This window comes from Oncorhynchus kisutch, unplaced genomic scaffold, assembly GCF_002021735.2.
Source record: "Oncorhynchus kisutch isolate 150728-3 unplaced genomic scaffold, Okis_V2 scaffold3961, whole genome shotgun sequence".
Classification (NCBI taxonomy): domain Eukaryota; kingdom Metazoa; phylum Chordata; class Actinopteri; order Salmoniformes; family Salmonidae; genus Oncorhynchus; species Oncorhynchus kisutch.
The window spans coordinates 55,634-70,757 of NW_022265906.1; the positions used below are offsets into that span (position 1 = coordinate 55,634).

The 15,124-nt window shown below is 43.2% G+C and overlaps 1 protein-coding gene across 3 annotated transcripts; it reads left to right on the plus strand.

The window, feature by feature from the left end:
- Positions 1–1,732: 1,732 nt before the first annotated feature.
- LOC116372519 (zinc finger protein 501-like) lies at positions 1,733–14,350 on the plus strand. Of its 3 annotated transcripts, XM_031821334.1 has the most exons (4): positions 1,734–2,258; positions 6,938–7,031; positions 13,419–13,468; positions 13,861–14,350. In XM_031821334.1, the coding sequence occupies exons 1-4, from the start codon at positions 2,024–2,026 to the stop codon at positions 13,902–13,904; spliced, it is 423 nt and encodes a 140-aa protein (XP_031677194.1). In that variant the 5' UTR covers positions 1,734–2,023; the 3' UTR covers positions 13,905–14,350. The 3 variants fall into 3 exon arrangements, with proteins under 3 accessions (XP_031677193.1, XP_031677194.1, XP_031677192.1); XM_031821333.1 differs by lacking the exons at positions 13,419–13,468; positions 13,861–14,350 and having other exon boundaries at positions 1,733–2,258; positions 6,941–7,977; XM_031821332.1 differs by lacking the exons at positions 13,419–13,468; positions 13,861–14,350 and having other exon boundaries at positions 1,735–2,258; positions 6,938–7,977.
- The last annotated feature ends 774 nt before the right edge of the window (positions 14,351–15,124 follow it).

The window sequence follows — 15,124 nt, forward strand, 5'->3', positions numbered from 1 at the left end:
ACCAGTCAAAGGTTTGGACACACCTACTCATTCAAGTTTTATTTTATTATTTTCAACTATTTTCTACATTGTAGAACAATAGTGAAGATATCAAGACTAGGAAATAACACATATGGAAACATGTAGTAACCAAAAAAAACGAATCAAAATATATTTGAGATTTGAGATTCTTTCAAGTAGCTACCCTTTGCCTTGATTACAGCTTTGCACACTCTTCGCCTTCTCTCAACCAACTTCATGAGGTAGTCACCTGGAATGCATTTCAATTAACAGGTGTGCCTTGTTAAAAGTTCATTTGTGGAATTTCTTTCCTTCTTAATGTGTTTGAGCCAATCAGTTGTGTTGTGACAAGGTTGGGGTGGTATACAGAAGATAGCCCTATTTGGTAAAATACCAAGTCCATATTATGGCAAGAACAGCTCAAATAAGCAAAGAGAAACGACAGTCCATCATTACTTTAAGATATGAAGGTCAGTCAATCTGGAAAATGTCAAGAACTTTGAAAGTTTCTTCAGGTGCAGTCGCAGAAGCCATCAAGCACTCTGATGAAACTGGCTCTCATGAGGACAGCCACAGAAAAGGACCCAGAGTTACCTCTGTTGCAGAGTATACATTCATTAGAGTTACCAGCCTCAGAAATTGAAGCGCAAATAAATGCTTCACAGAGTTCAAGTAACAAACACATCTCAACATCAACTGTTCAGAGGAGACTGCGTGAATCAGGCCTGCATGGTCAAATTGCTGCAAAGAAACCACTACTAAAGGACACCAATAAGAAGAAGAGACTTGCTTGGGTGAAGAAACACAAGCAATTGGTATTGGAACAGTGAAATCTGTACTTTGGTCTGTTGAGTCCAAATTTGAGACAGCCATGTCTTTGTGAGATGCATAGTAGGTGAATGGATGATCTCCGCATGTGTGGTTCCCACCGTGAAGCATGGAGGAGGTGTGATGGTGTGGTCGTGCTTTGCAGGTGACACTGTCAGTGATTTATTTAGAATTCAAGGCACAGTTAACCAGCATTGCTACCTCAGCAGTCTGCAGCGATATGCCATCCCATCTGGTTTGAGCTTAGTGGGACAATCATTTGTTTTTCAACAGGACAATGACGCCAAACACACCTTCAGGCTGTGTAAGGGCTATTTGACCAAGAAGGAGAGTGTTGGAATGCTGCATCAGATTACCTGGCCTCCACAATCCCCCGACCTCAACCCAATTGAGATGGTTTGGGATGAGTTGGACTGTAGAGTGAAAAAAGAGCAGCCAACAAGTGCTCAGCATATGTGGGAACTCCTTCAAGACTCTTGGAAAAGCATTCCTCATGAAGCTGGTTGAGAGAATGTGAAGAGTGTGCAAAGCTATAATCGGGGCAAAGGGTGGCTACTTTTAAGAATCTCAAATATAAAATATATTTTGATTTGTTTAACACTTTTTAGGTTACTCTATGATTCCATATGTGTTATTTCATAGTTTTGATATCTTCACTATTATTCTACAATGTAGAAAATAGTCAAAATAAAGAAAACCCCTTGAATGAGTAGTTGTGTCTGACCTCTACTGTACATCTACATGATTACACCATGTAGGAGAAGATGCGTATTTTGATTAGTGGAAAAAAATGCAGAATTGGGCTGCCTGTGTAAACGCAAATGAAATACATGAAAAATAAACGTTTTTCCAAACTGTGTTACCTACTCCAGTCAGTAGATAGCGATATGAGTTTTTACAAGCGATGCTGCCGGAGTGTGACGTATAATCTAGTGGACGGGACACCTCTTCGACAACGACAGCTAATCAGTCACTTAGATAGCTTGCTATCCAACAAAGACGAAAATATTTGAGCTATTTAGACGTTTTCGGTGTATATTAATCACTGTGCTTTAAACACACGTCTTTCGTATCTACTAGTTACCCATCCCAGCTTCATATTTACGTTGTCGGGTTGCTAAACTGGTTAAATTAGATTTAGGCTAGTAGCTTATGCTAACTATCTAAGTTGGCTTTCTTAATAACATTCCGGACCATGAACTCACTAAACTACTCTCCGCCTGCTAAAGAAGAGGACGTCTGCTGGACCGAGAAACAGGGTCTGTGGCTTAATATTGTCGTGAAAGAAGAGGAGGAAGAGAAGGATGTCACAGTGAAAGGCGATGAAGAAGCTTCCAGAGTGAAAGCTGAGGACCAGGGAGAGATTACTGTCACAACGAAAGAGGAGGACGAGGAAGAAGAGTATGAGACTGGAGATCTGATTAACACAAGTGAGTAACGTTATACCATCTTAAAAACAGGAGCACAAACTGCCAATTGTTGAACTGATGTGGTTTTTCGAAGTGGCAATCCGTGATTCAAACAACAACAAAATGGCCGCCATGGCACTCGTTTTGGTGAACAGCTAAAGGTTGGGTGCTGGAGACACCGATATGTAACAACTTTCAAATCCATAAAATAGCTATGAATACAAGGACTGACCATCCAAATGATAAAAATAATAGTTTAAGCAGGTTCTAAAACTATACAGTGTTTGTTTACAACTTTTTTAAGCACGCTATCAGCCTAACTGACGTGTGAATTACAACACACCCTTCCGTTCTCTAACTATGGCTACATGGCATATCTACTAAGGCGACTCAGTGCATCCAATGGCAATGTCCACGATAGGTATCGGGCCCCACAGTGGAGGTGTCATAATACCCATAAAACCTAGCGGTCAAGCAGGGAAATGCTTCTATTAGTTTTTCCGCCATACATTTTTCCCATAGGGAATATTAGAATAAGGGCCATCTATTGTGTAGCCTTACCCTGGCGTGACGTTTTGATGACAGTTTAATGTTATCTCGGACAAGGTGACTTTTATCAATATATTCAGCTATATTTTACTCTCAAATTCGAAAATGCTAATCGACATTATGCAGACTAGAAATCCCTGCAAGATCCTGCACGTCCACAAAAAATCTATTGGTCACATACACATGGTTAGCAGATGTTATTGCAAGTGTAGCAAAATGCTTGTGCTTCTAGTTCTGACAGTGCAGCAATATCTAACAATTCCACAACAAATACCTAATACACACACAAGTAAAGGAATAATGGACTATATACTGTTTACATACCCTACATTATTAATCTCATATGTATATACTGTACTCTATCATCTACTGCATATTTATGTAATACATGTATCACTAGCCACTTTAAACTATGCCACTTTGTTTACATACCCTACATTACTCATCTCATATTTATATACTGTACTCAATACCATCTACTGCATCTTGCCTATGCCGCTCTGTACCATCACTCATTCATATATCTTATGTACATATTCTTTATCCCTTTACACTTGTGTGTATAAGGTAGTAGTTTTGGAATTGTTAGGTTAGATTACTCGTTGGTTATTACTGCATTGTGGGAACTAGAAGCACAAGCATTTCGCTACACTCGCATTAACATCTGCTAACCATGTGTATGTGACAAATACATTTGATTTGATTTTGAGAATATATAAATATATGGATGAGTGATGTCAGAGCGCATAGACTAAGATGCAATAGACAGTATAGAATACAGTATACACATATGAAATGAGTAATGCAAGATATGTAAACATTGAAAGTGGAATTATTATTATTTTTTAACCTTTATTTAACTAGGCAAGTCAGTTAAGAACAAATTCTTATTTTCAATGACGGAACAGTGGGTTAACTGTCTGTTCAGGGGCAGAACGACAAATTTGTACCTTGTCAGATCAAGGATTTGAACTTGCGACCTTCCGGTTACCAGTCCAACGCTCTAACCACTAGACTTACTACCCTAAAGTGACAAATGTACGATATATTACAGTGGCCAATGAGTCTATATCTAGGCAGCATCCTCTCTGTGCTAGTGATGGCCGTTTAACAGTTTGATGGCCTTGAGATAGAAGCTGTTGTTTCAGTTTCTCGGTCCCAGGTTTGATGCACCTGTACTGACTTCGCCTTCTGGATGATAGCGGGGACAACAGGCAGTGGCTCGGGTGGTTGTTGTCCTTGATGATCTTTTTGGCCTTCCTGTGACAACGGCTGCTGTAGGTGTCCTGGAGGGCAGGTAGCTTGCCACAAATACTGCATCAAAAACACATTTTTAACGTCGTCCGGCCTAACCCGGACAACACTAGGCCAATTGTGCATCGCCCCACGGACCTCCCGGTCGCGGCCGGCTGCGACAGCCTGGGCGCGAACTCAGTCTCTGGTGGCATAGCTAGCGCTGCGATGCAGTGCCCTAGGCCACCCGGGAGGCCTCGATATTACATTTTTGACCGATATTCAATATTTTCCTTAACCGATTATTTAAAATTTTAGCGGAATTTTAATCATTCTAGTACAGTTAAATAGTTAACACACATGGACACAGCAGTCTAAGGCACTGCATCTCAGTGCTAGAGGAGTCACTACAGTCCCTGGTTCAAATCCAGGCTGTATCACATCCGGCCTTGATTGGGAGTCCCATAAGGTGGCACACAATTGGCTCAGCGTCGTCCGGGTTTGGTAGGCCGCCATTGTAAATGAAATGTGTTCTTAACTGACTTTCCTAGTTAAATAAAGGTTCAATTAATTAATTGCAAAAAATATATACACTGCTCAAAAAAGTAAAGGGAACACTTAAACAACACAATGTAACTCCAAGTCAATCACACTTCTGTGAAATCAAACTGTCCACTTAGGAAGCAACACTGATTGACAATAAATTTCACATGCTGTTGTGCAAATGGAATAGACAACAGGTGGAAATTATAGGCAATTAGCAAGACACCCCCAATGAAGGAGTGGTTCTGCAGGTGATAACCACAGACCACTTCTCAGTTCCTATGCTTCCTGGCTGATGTTTTGGTCACTTTTGAATGCTGGTGGTGCTTTCACTCTAGTGGTAGCATGAGACGGAGTCTACAACCCACACAAGGGGCTCAGATAGTGCAGCTCATCCAGGATGGCACATCAATGCAAGCTGTGGAAAGAAGGTTTGCTGTGTCTGTCAGCGTAGTGTCCAGAGCACGGAGGCGCTACCAGGAGACAGGCCAGTACATAGGAAACGTGGAGGAGGCCGTAGGAGGGCAACAACCCAGCAGCAGGACCGCTACCTCTGCTTTTGTGCAAGGAGGGGCAGGAGGAGCACTGCCAGAGCCCTGCAAAATGACCTCCAGCAGGCCACAAATGTGCATGTGTCTGCTCAAACGTTCAGAAACAGACTCCATGAGGGTGGTATGAGGGCCCGACGTCCACAGATGGGGGTTGTGCTTACAGCCCAACACCGTGCAGGACGTTTGGCATTTGCCAGAGAACACCAAGATTCGCAAGAACGTGGAGAATGTTCTGCTGCCTGCAACATCCTCCAGCATGACCGGTTTGGCGGTGGGTCAGTCATGGTGTGGGGTGGTATTTCTTTGGGGGGCCGCACAGCCCTCCATGTGCTTGCCAGAGGTAGCCTGACTGCCATTAGGTACCGAGATGAGATCCTCACACCCCTTGTGAGACCATATGCTGGTGCGGTTGGCCCTGGGTTCCTCCTAATGCAAGACAATGCTAGACCTCATGTGACTGGAGTGTGTCAGCAGTTCCTGCAAGAGGAAGGCATTGTTGCTATGGACTGGCCCACCCGTTTCCCAGACCTGAATCCAATTGAGCACATCTAGGACATCATGTCTCGCTCCATCCACCATTGCACCACAGACTGTCCAGGAGTTGGCGGATGCTTTAGTCCAGGTCTGGGAGGAGATCCCTCAGGAGACCATCCGCCACCTCATCAGGAGCATGCCCAGGCGTTGTAGGGAGGTCATACAGGCACGTGGAGGCCACACACACTACTGAGCCTCATTTGGACTTGTTTTAAGGACATTACATCAAAGTTGAATCAGCCTGTAGTGTGGTTTTCCAGTTTAATTTTGTGTGACTCCAAATCCAGACCTTCATGGGTTGATAAATTTGATTTCCATTGATCATTTTTGTGTGATTTTGTTGTCAGCACATTCAACTATGGAAAGAAAAAAGTATTTAATAAGAATATTTAATTCATTCAGATATAGGATGTGTTATTTTAGTGTTAATATATATACATACACACGCATACATATATACACACATACCCAAACAAACAAAAGGATGTGTTATTTTAGTGTTCCCTTTATTTGTTTGAGCAGTGTATATTCATTCAACAGGTGTTTCACGTTCGTAAATTTATCAGTTATCCTCTGGTACAGTCAGACGAGAGTGCTCTGAAATTGGAGTAGATAGCCATAGTGAATTTGCAAACCCAAGAGAGATATGCTAACTGGATAACTGTCGTTCTTAGCTAGCTAACCAAATGACACCTGCATCTCTAGCTGTGTAGCCACCAAAAAAACAATACGAGGGGGAAAAGTCACTCACTCACACACTCCTCCAATGACATCACTTCCTCTTGTTAGCTAGCTAGTGTTAAGCTCCATGTTTTTTAGCTTGCTACCTAAATAGAAACGCTAGCCTATTAGCCACATTATGACTGCCTCGTGATCATTGCCCTTGCTAGTCTGATTGTATTGACATTCCCAGCCTTAGTTACATTCGTTTGTTTTTGTCCAAAATATTGAGTCATTGAATCTGATACGGTGCATCCCGAATGGAGGCAGTAAACAATGTTCCAGGCCAGCTGTAATTTACAACCTGAGAGCAATGTTTTTTTGGACTAAGAAATGTATTGTTGAATTATATTATTCATGCATTGAACTGTATCCATCTATTCTGCCAACAATGCCTTAGTGTTCGTCATGGAATGTTGAGTCAAATATAACCTATTTTTAAAAACCTCTTATAAAGTTGGTTTCGTAGCATTAATTTTGACTGATTTATGATTGTCTGTTTGTTTCATATCTGCAAATTAGTTCAAATGCTTTCAGTTCCACTTTAAATAAACACTTTGTCTTTGACAGCAGAGAGACCAGATTCAGCAGAGGAACCAGAGCCAGAGACTTCCGAACCAGCAAGACGACATCACTGTTCCTACTGTGGAAAGAGCTTTAACCAGTTAGGTGACCTAAGGAAACACGAGAGGATACATACAGGAGAGAAGCCTCACAAATGTTCCCAGTGTGGACAGTGTTTTACCTGGTTACAGAATCTAAAACAACATCAAATAATACACACAGGCGAGAAGCCTTACCAATGCTCTCAGTGTGAAAAGGCTTTTACCCGGTTAGCACATCTGAAAGAACATAAAATAGTACACACGGGAGAAAAACCTTTCCACTGCTCTCAGTGTGAAAAGCGATTTACCAAGTTAGGGATCCTAAAACAGCATGAGAAGACACACACAGAAGAAAAGCCCTACCATTGCTCCCAGTGTGGAAAAAGATTTTCCTTAGCAAAGTACCTGAAAGAGCATGAAAAAATACATACAGGAGAAAAACCTGGAGAGAAGCTTTTTCTCTGCTCCCTGTGCGGAAAGAGTTTTACCCAGTCAACCCACCTGAAATCCCACACAAGAACGCACACGGGGGAGAAGCCTTATCAATGCTCCGTTTGTGGAAAGAGTTTTTCTCAATCAAGTTGTCTGAAAAAACATAAGAGAATACACACCGGAGAGAAGCCTTACCACTGCTCCCTGTGCGGAAAGAATTTTACCCGGTTAGATTACCTGAAATCACATAACAGAACACACACAGTTGAGAAGCCTTTAAACACAGGAGAGAAGTCATCATTGTAAATAAGATTTTTTTTTCTTAATTAACTTGCCTGGTAAAAAAAATATTCTTATACTTCCCCCAAAAATATGAATATGAGGTGTATGTAGTTCAGTGATGTTCAGAATGAACAGTTTATATACTGTTTATGCCATTTGATGAAAGTGTAGTTTGTATTTTTTAAATCTCAAGACATTGAATATGAAATACATTGGTTTGATTGTAGACTACCAATATGTCAGTTTGAATGTGTATGCTCTCTGCGATTACATGGTCATTTTTCAACTCCGGCTCTGTGTGTTGTGTGTCATTACTCGAGCACTCTCAAGTGCCATTTACTCTATTGTTTACATTTGCTTTCAATATGTATCTTACAGGCTTTAAGGGAATAGTATGGTCCTGTAAAGATAACAGACCAAGAAAACAATTAGTGCCACAAACAAAGGCAATTATCACAAAATTGTCATTGCGGTTCTACAGTGGAAATGTACCTCTAGTTCCAACTTCTGAACAGCAACGTATGTCTCCTTTTATAAATATGGATGAATTGAGTGAGAACATCTCATGTTCCCCTGGTCTCTGGCACAGCCTATAGGCTCTGGGAGACGTGAATCGAGTCCTCTTCATTATATTTCTATATGTAATGTTCAGAATCAAAATGATTCACCTGAATATATGTTTCTCTTGTTTTGGTATGTTTTATTGCTGTTATTGGTCTGTTTAATTGTGTCGTATGCTTTATCTAGTTCTGATCACATACGCTGTGCAGTTTTATAGATTCGTTTTATAGTCCAACAACAACCCCCGACATGAAAGCAAGTTTGCAGCACTTTGGTGGCAGTCAGAGTTGCTTTGCTAATCAAGCGATGAACTCAGATCAAATATATATATATTTTCTTACTCCCTGTTTCACCATCAGCCCTTCCAGCATTGCAGACAGAAGTAAACCACTGTAGCAACAGGTCATAAACAGGAAGTAATAAGCTCACACTTGGAGTATGTTTGTAGATGGTTACAAATGATAAACCCAGCCCTTATCAGAAACTTAGTCAAATTACTTTGCGAGTCAGTTTATCAATGAAAGACCACAAAATGAATTATTGACTCATGGTTTTGTACAACATCACAGATAAGCCCAGCATTATCTTTCAACTGATAAAAGTCACGTTTCTTGTTTTTTTTTTTCTTCTTCTTGCTAGCTTTAGCTCAAAGCTCGGTGGCTTTTAAAGGCTAGCTAGCTTTAGCTCAAAGCTCGGTGGCTTTTAAAGGCTAGCTAGCTTTAGCTCAAAGCTCGGTGGCTTTTAAAGGCTAGCTAGCTTTAGCTCAAAGCTAGGTGGATTTTAAAGGCTAGCTTTAGCTCAAAGCTCGGTGGCTTTTACTATAAGATCCATGTGTAATGCTACTTGTTGGTGACCCATGGCCCTTAACTAGCCTTGTGAAGGCTAGCTAGCTGGAGCGGTGGTCAGGTAACACTAGCTGGAGCGATGGTCAGGTAACACTAGCTGGAGCGGTGGTCAGGTAACACTAGCTGGAGCGGTGGTCAGGTAACACTAGCTGTTCTTTTCCAACTTTGTGATTTGCCCTTTTTGCCATCTATATCACTTGAATACCTTGCTTCTATATTGATCTGCATTGCTTGCTGTTTGGTGTTTTAGGCTGGGTTTCTGTGCAGCACTTTGTAACATCGGCTGATGTAAAAAGGATTTTATAAATACATTTGATTGATTGGAACCTGTTACACCTCCCCTGGATTACAATGCTTTCTGTTACCTCTTACTATCCTGGAATCTGTGTGGGTAACAATGGACATTTCCATGGTAAAACAACGTTCTGAGAACCATATGTTTCTAAGAGCGTGGTTGTCTTATGGTTATTTTGCATTCAACCTTTCCACAACGTTCTGGGAATGGTGCAGTATAGTTGATTGGCTTTGGAACATTCTCTGCGTATTTACAGGAACTTGACGAAATAATTTTCTCGGTATTTCATTACTGTAATATAACGTATCCTAAAAGTTCAGACATATTTAATTAAATGTTTGTTCGCGTTCTAGAAACGCATTGGGAATGTTCTCAAATAGTTCCCGAGAACGTTAACATTATTTTGTGGGAATTTCAATACTTCAACAAGAACAGCTAGTCAACATGACCAAAACATTGTACCTCTTTTTCTGAACGCTTTCCGTATATATTAGCCACTGTGTTTAACACACTTCCAAAGTATATATTAGTTACCCCATTTATTTCACATTTACGTTTGTTAGCTAGCTGGCTGTATAAATGAGCAGACTCGAATGATAACTAGCTCACATCCGACCACGAGCTCACTAAACTACCCCTTTTAGCGGTCGCTATCACCTTTAAGGTAAGAACCAAATGCAGGCTGTCGAAGTAACAATGTTTATTTCAGCAACAAGGGCAGGCAAACGACAGGTCAAGGCAGGCAGGGGTCGATAATCCAGAGTAGTGGGGCAAAGGTGCAGGCAGGGTCAGTGCGGGTGAAAACAGGAACAATAGGGGCAGAGGGAAAACGACTGGTAAACTTGAAGAAACAATAAGAACTGGTAACAAACAGAACACCGGTATAAATACACGGGATAATGGGGGAGGGGGTGTGACAGTCGCACAGTTTGTCTTAGTAATAAACGTGACCTCCAGGTCGAGGGATCTGATTTGTTTTCAACCTCACAGGAAGTCAATTTTATCATGTGAAGATTTAAATCAGGGTCATATTAATTAGTGCACACCATAGTGAAATGTTTTGCAACCGAAAACAAAAACAAGCTGTATTGGGGACATTTAAGCTGAATGCAGTTTATATTCAGTTAAGAGTAAATAACACAATGCTAAGCTTATTTCTATGTTTTCCCTGTCTGTAATACACACGATTTCCACTGATCTTAATTGTGACACTTTATTTGTGTATGGGTTCTGACGTCAGCTGACGTCAGACTGAAGGTTCCAGGACTGAGGACACTGATTTGTTGTTGTATTTTTTAAATGCATTTAACCTTTAGTCATAAATCACCAAGGTATATTTTATAGATGGCTCTGTAGTTACACAAACTATACACATCAATACTTTTTTATTTCTTTCTTTAGCATTTACAGACCAAGGCCTCTTTTTATAGATCAGCTCTGTGGTTACAACAACAATCTATATACATCAATACACTAAAAGCCAACCAGAGACCCCAAACACCCAATCATAGAACACAGATCCATTATCCAGGGGTCGCCCAAACGTTCTGCCCTAGAGCAGGGGTCTCCAACCTTTCTGCCCTAGAGCAGGGGTCTCCCAACCTTTCTGCCCTAGAGCAGGGGTCTCCAACCTTTCTGCCCTAGAGCAGGGGTCTCCCAACCTTTCTGCCCTAGAGCAGGGGTCTCCCAACCTTTCTGCCCTAGAGCAGGGGTCTCCAACCTTTCTGCCCTAGAGCAGGGGTCTCCAACCTTTCTGCCCTAGAGCAGGGGTCTCCCAACCTTTCTGCCCTAGAGCAGGGGTCTCCAACCTTTCTGCCCTAGAGCAGGGGTCTCCAACCTTTATGCCCTAGAGCAGGGGTCTCCCAACCTTTCTGCCCTAGAGCAGGGGTCTCCCAACCTTTCTGCCCTAGAGCAGGAGTCTCCCAACCTTTCTGCCCTAGAGCAGGGGTCTCCCAACCTTTCTGCCCTAGAGCAGGGGTCTCCAACCTTTCTGCCCTAGAGCAGGGGTCTCCCAACCTTTCTGCCCTAGAGCAGGGGTCTCCCAACCTTTCTGCCCTAGAGCAGGGGTCTCCCAACCTTTCTGCCCTAGAGCAGGGGTCTCCAACCTTTCTGCCCTAGAGCAGGGGTCTCCCAACCTTTCTGCCCTAGAGCAGGGGTCTCCAACCTTTCTGCCCTAGAGCAGGGGTCGCCCAACCTTTCTGCCCTAGAGCAGGGGTCTCCAACCTTTCTGCCCTAGAGCAGGGGTCTCCCAACCTTTCTGCCCTAGAGCAGGGGTCTCCAACCTTTCTGCCCTAGAGCAGGGGTCTCCAACCTTTCTGCCCTAGAGCAGGGGTCTCCCAACCTTTCTGCCCTAGAGCAGGGGTCTCCCAAACTTTCTGCCCTAGAGCAGGGGTCTCCAACCTTTCTGCCCTAGAGCAGGGGTCTCCCAACCTTTCTGCCCTAGAGCAGGGGTCTCCCAACCTTTCTGCCCTAGAGCAGGGGTCTCCAACCTTTCTGCCCTAGAGCAGGGGTCTCCCAACCTTTATGCCCTAGAGCAGGGGTCTCCAACCTTTCTGCCCTAGAGCAGGGGTCTCCAAACTTTCTGCCCTAGAGCAGGGGTCTCCCAAACTTTCTGCCCTAGAGCAGGGGTCTCCCAACCCTTCCTAGCATCACGTCATGAGTTAGATGTTTTTAAATCTTTCAAATAGGCACATTCTTCTGTTCTCCTCTACCTTGCAACTCTTCCCTGGGTCCTTAGTGTAGAAGAGATTTTGTTTTCTATCAGTTTACCTGGTAAAATAATGGTTGATAAACTTAGTGGATCTTCCAGTAAGACAGTATGCAGGTTTCCATTGACCAGGTTTATTCAACAAAAGCAATGTCGGAAAAAATAAAAATAAAGAAGTTGGCCGTCATGGCGCGGAGCTCCGGGTGCTGCAGTAGGTACAAGGCTCCTCCTTCAACTCCTCATCTAAAACACAAGACAAATGTGATGTTGGAACCTTAGTGGTCAGTGGTTTAATAAGGGGGTTAAGGTGACAGTAGGGGGTAATGGTAGGGTGTAGGGAAACTAATGTCCTCCTCCCATACCAGACTCCTCTTCTCTGGCACAGAACACTCATACACACGAACATGTAAATAGGGGGAACGTTCCTACGTGTGTGTGTGTGTGTGTGTGTGTGTATTAGTGGCAGGAGCAGCAGGAGCTTCATGTTGATGATAGAGCCCACCGGCACTCGGCTGGCTTGGTACCTGAACAGGAACAAGGATATGACTTCACACCTCCACTCCCACCGTCCTTTCCACTCCCACTGTCCTCTCCACCTCCAACCATCTCCATTCCCACTGTCCTCTCCACCCCAAACACCTCCACCACCTCCACTCCCACTGTCCTCTCCACCTCCAACCACCTCCACTCCTACCGTCCTCTCCACCCAAAACACCTCCACCACCATCACTACCACTGTCCTTTCCACCCCAAACGCCTCCACCATCTCCACTCCCACTGTTCTCACCACCTCCACTCCCACCGTCCTCTCCACCTCCAACCACCTCCACTCCTACTGTCCTCTCCACCTCCAACCACCTCCACTCCTACCGTCCTCTCCACCCCAAACACCTCCACCACCATCACTACCACTGTCCTTTCCACCCCAAACACCTCCACCACCTCCACTCCCACCGTCCCCTCTACTCTCACCGTCCTCTCCACTCCCACTGTCCTCTCCACCTCCAACCACCACCACTCCCACCGTCCTCTCCACCTCCTCTCACCGTCGGCACCCCAGCTCCCTCTGACCATAGATAGACCACACATGAACAACTCAACATGGTCAATACACGGACACCTTGTCCCCAGGCTCCTGACACAGCGCAAATAAGCATGGGATATCAGCCACTCAAAGTTGACCTTACTGGGAGTGACCACATAATTCTAAGTTGACCTTACTGGGAGTGACCACATAATTCTATGGGACCTACTGAATGATAATAGAGACAGTCAGACTTTTCTAATCCAAATTGTTTACTGTGTTTTTGAAATATGACAACAGGAGACGTTCCAGACCAGCAATTCATCTCAGATTAAAAAGGAAGAAAAAAGGTCAGCTTCAAGGGTCCATTGAAAAACTGTTGTCATAAAGTGGGTCAATTTAGAAGTGGAGCGCCTGGGCCAATCCCAAATCATCCCCCTAAAACCTATACGCCCTAAACACTTATGGAGATCTGAGATGATCCACTTTGACCCCCCACCAGGTCACAGTTACACCATATTGCTTATATGGATCAAGTCTCCCTCAGATGTCCACAAGGGCACAGGTTTTAGGGGATGATTTTGGGATTGGTACAGGCTCTCTACTTTTAAGATGACCCCCCCACCTCTACACAAACTGTTTTTATTTTTGTCCAGACCCTTTTTAAAATGGCCCCTCCTATGCACTTGTGGAGAGGAGGGTCTCAGCTGAAGTCTAAGAATACTGATGTGTTTCTGTCCAGTTGTACCTCAAACAGGCCTGCAGGAGCACATGGACCATCTGTGAGTGGAACTGTGAAGACTGTCGAGGTGGGAGAATCAACAGGCCTGCAGGAGCACTCGGACCATCTGTGAGTGGAACGGTGAAGATTGTCGAGGTGGGAGAATCAACAGGCCTGCAGGAGCACACGGACCATCTGTGAGTGGAACTGTGAAGACTGTCGAGGTGGGAGAGTCAACTGTCAACTCGTAATTGTTTATTCCACTTTGCTTTGGCAATGCGCACATCAGTAACCTCTACATAATGTACCATCAAATACATATAGAATTATATTCCTGACTGACGTTGCTCATCCTAATATTTCTATATTTCTTAATTCCATTCTTTTACTTTTTAGATGTGCATGTGTTGTTATGTATTGTTAGATATTACTGCACTGTTGAGCATTTCGCTACACCAGAAAAAACATCTGATAAATGTGTGCATTTGACCAATAAAATTTGATTTCATTTGTTGTTGGTGGAGTGTCTTGGTCAGTTTAGCTCAGAAAATGCCACCCTCGTCAACCTGTCACCTAATCATGCCTAATGACCTTATTGGCTGTAAGAGAAAACATAACACCTGGTTGTTTTTAAATTACTTATTTTGAAATTGTTTGCCAGAATTAACAATGTTATGAATATTTGTCGAAACTGCGTTACGCACTCCAGTCAACAGATGGCGATGTGAGTCTTTCATGTGGTGCTTCTTGCGTGACGTATAATCTAGTGGACGGGACTGGACGCTTCTTCAACTACCAACAAGGCTACTTATTCAACCATTTCGGTAGCTTGCTAGTCAACATAAAATCGAATCATTGAAGCTCTTTAGACCATTCTTGTGTATATTAATCAGTGTTTAAAAGACAATTATGTGTACGTATTAACGTAAAATTAATTTGCTTGTAAAATTTGCCAATTTGTCCCAAAAAAAGTATACCAGCACCAGGCTAGTCGCAAATGCTAAATAGCTACCTAGCTAACATCCCCGACCATGAGTTCACTAAGCTACTCCCCCCCTGCTAAAGAACAGAAGGTCTGCTGGATGGAGAAAGAAGCTCTGGGTCTTAACATTGTCGTAAAAGAAGAGGAGGATATTACAGTGAAAGAAGAGGAGGCTGTTACAGTGAAAGAAGAGGAGGATATTACAGTGAAAGAAGAGGAGGATATTACAGTGAAAGAAGAGGAGGATATTACAGTAAAAGAAGAGGAGGATATTACAGTAAAAGAAGATGAGGATATTACAGT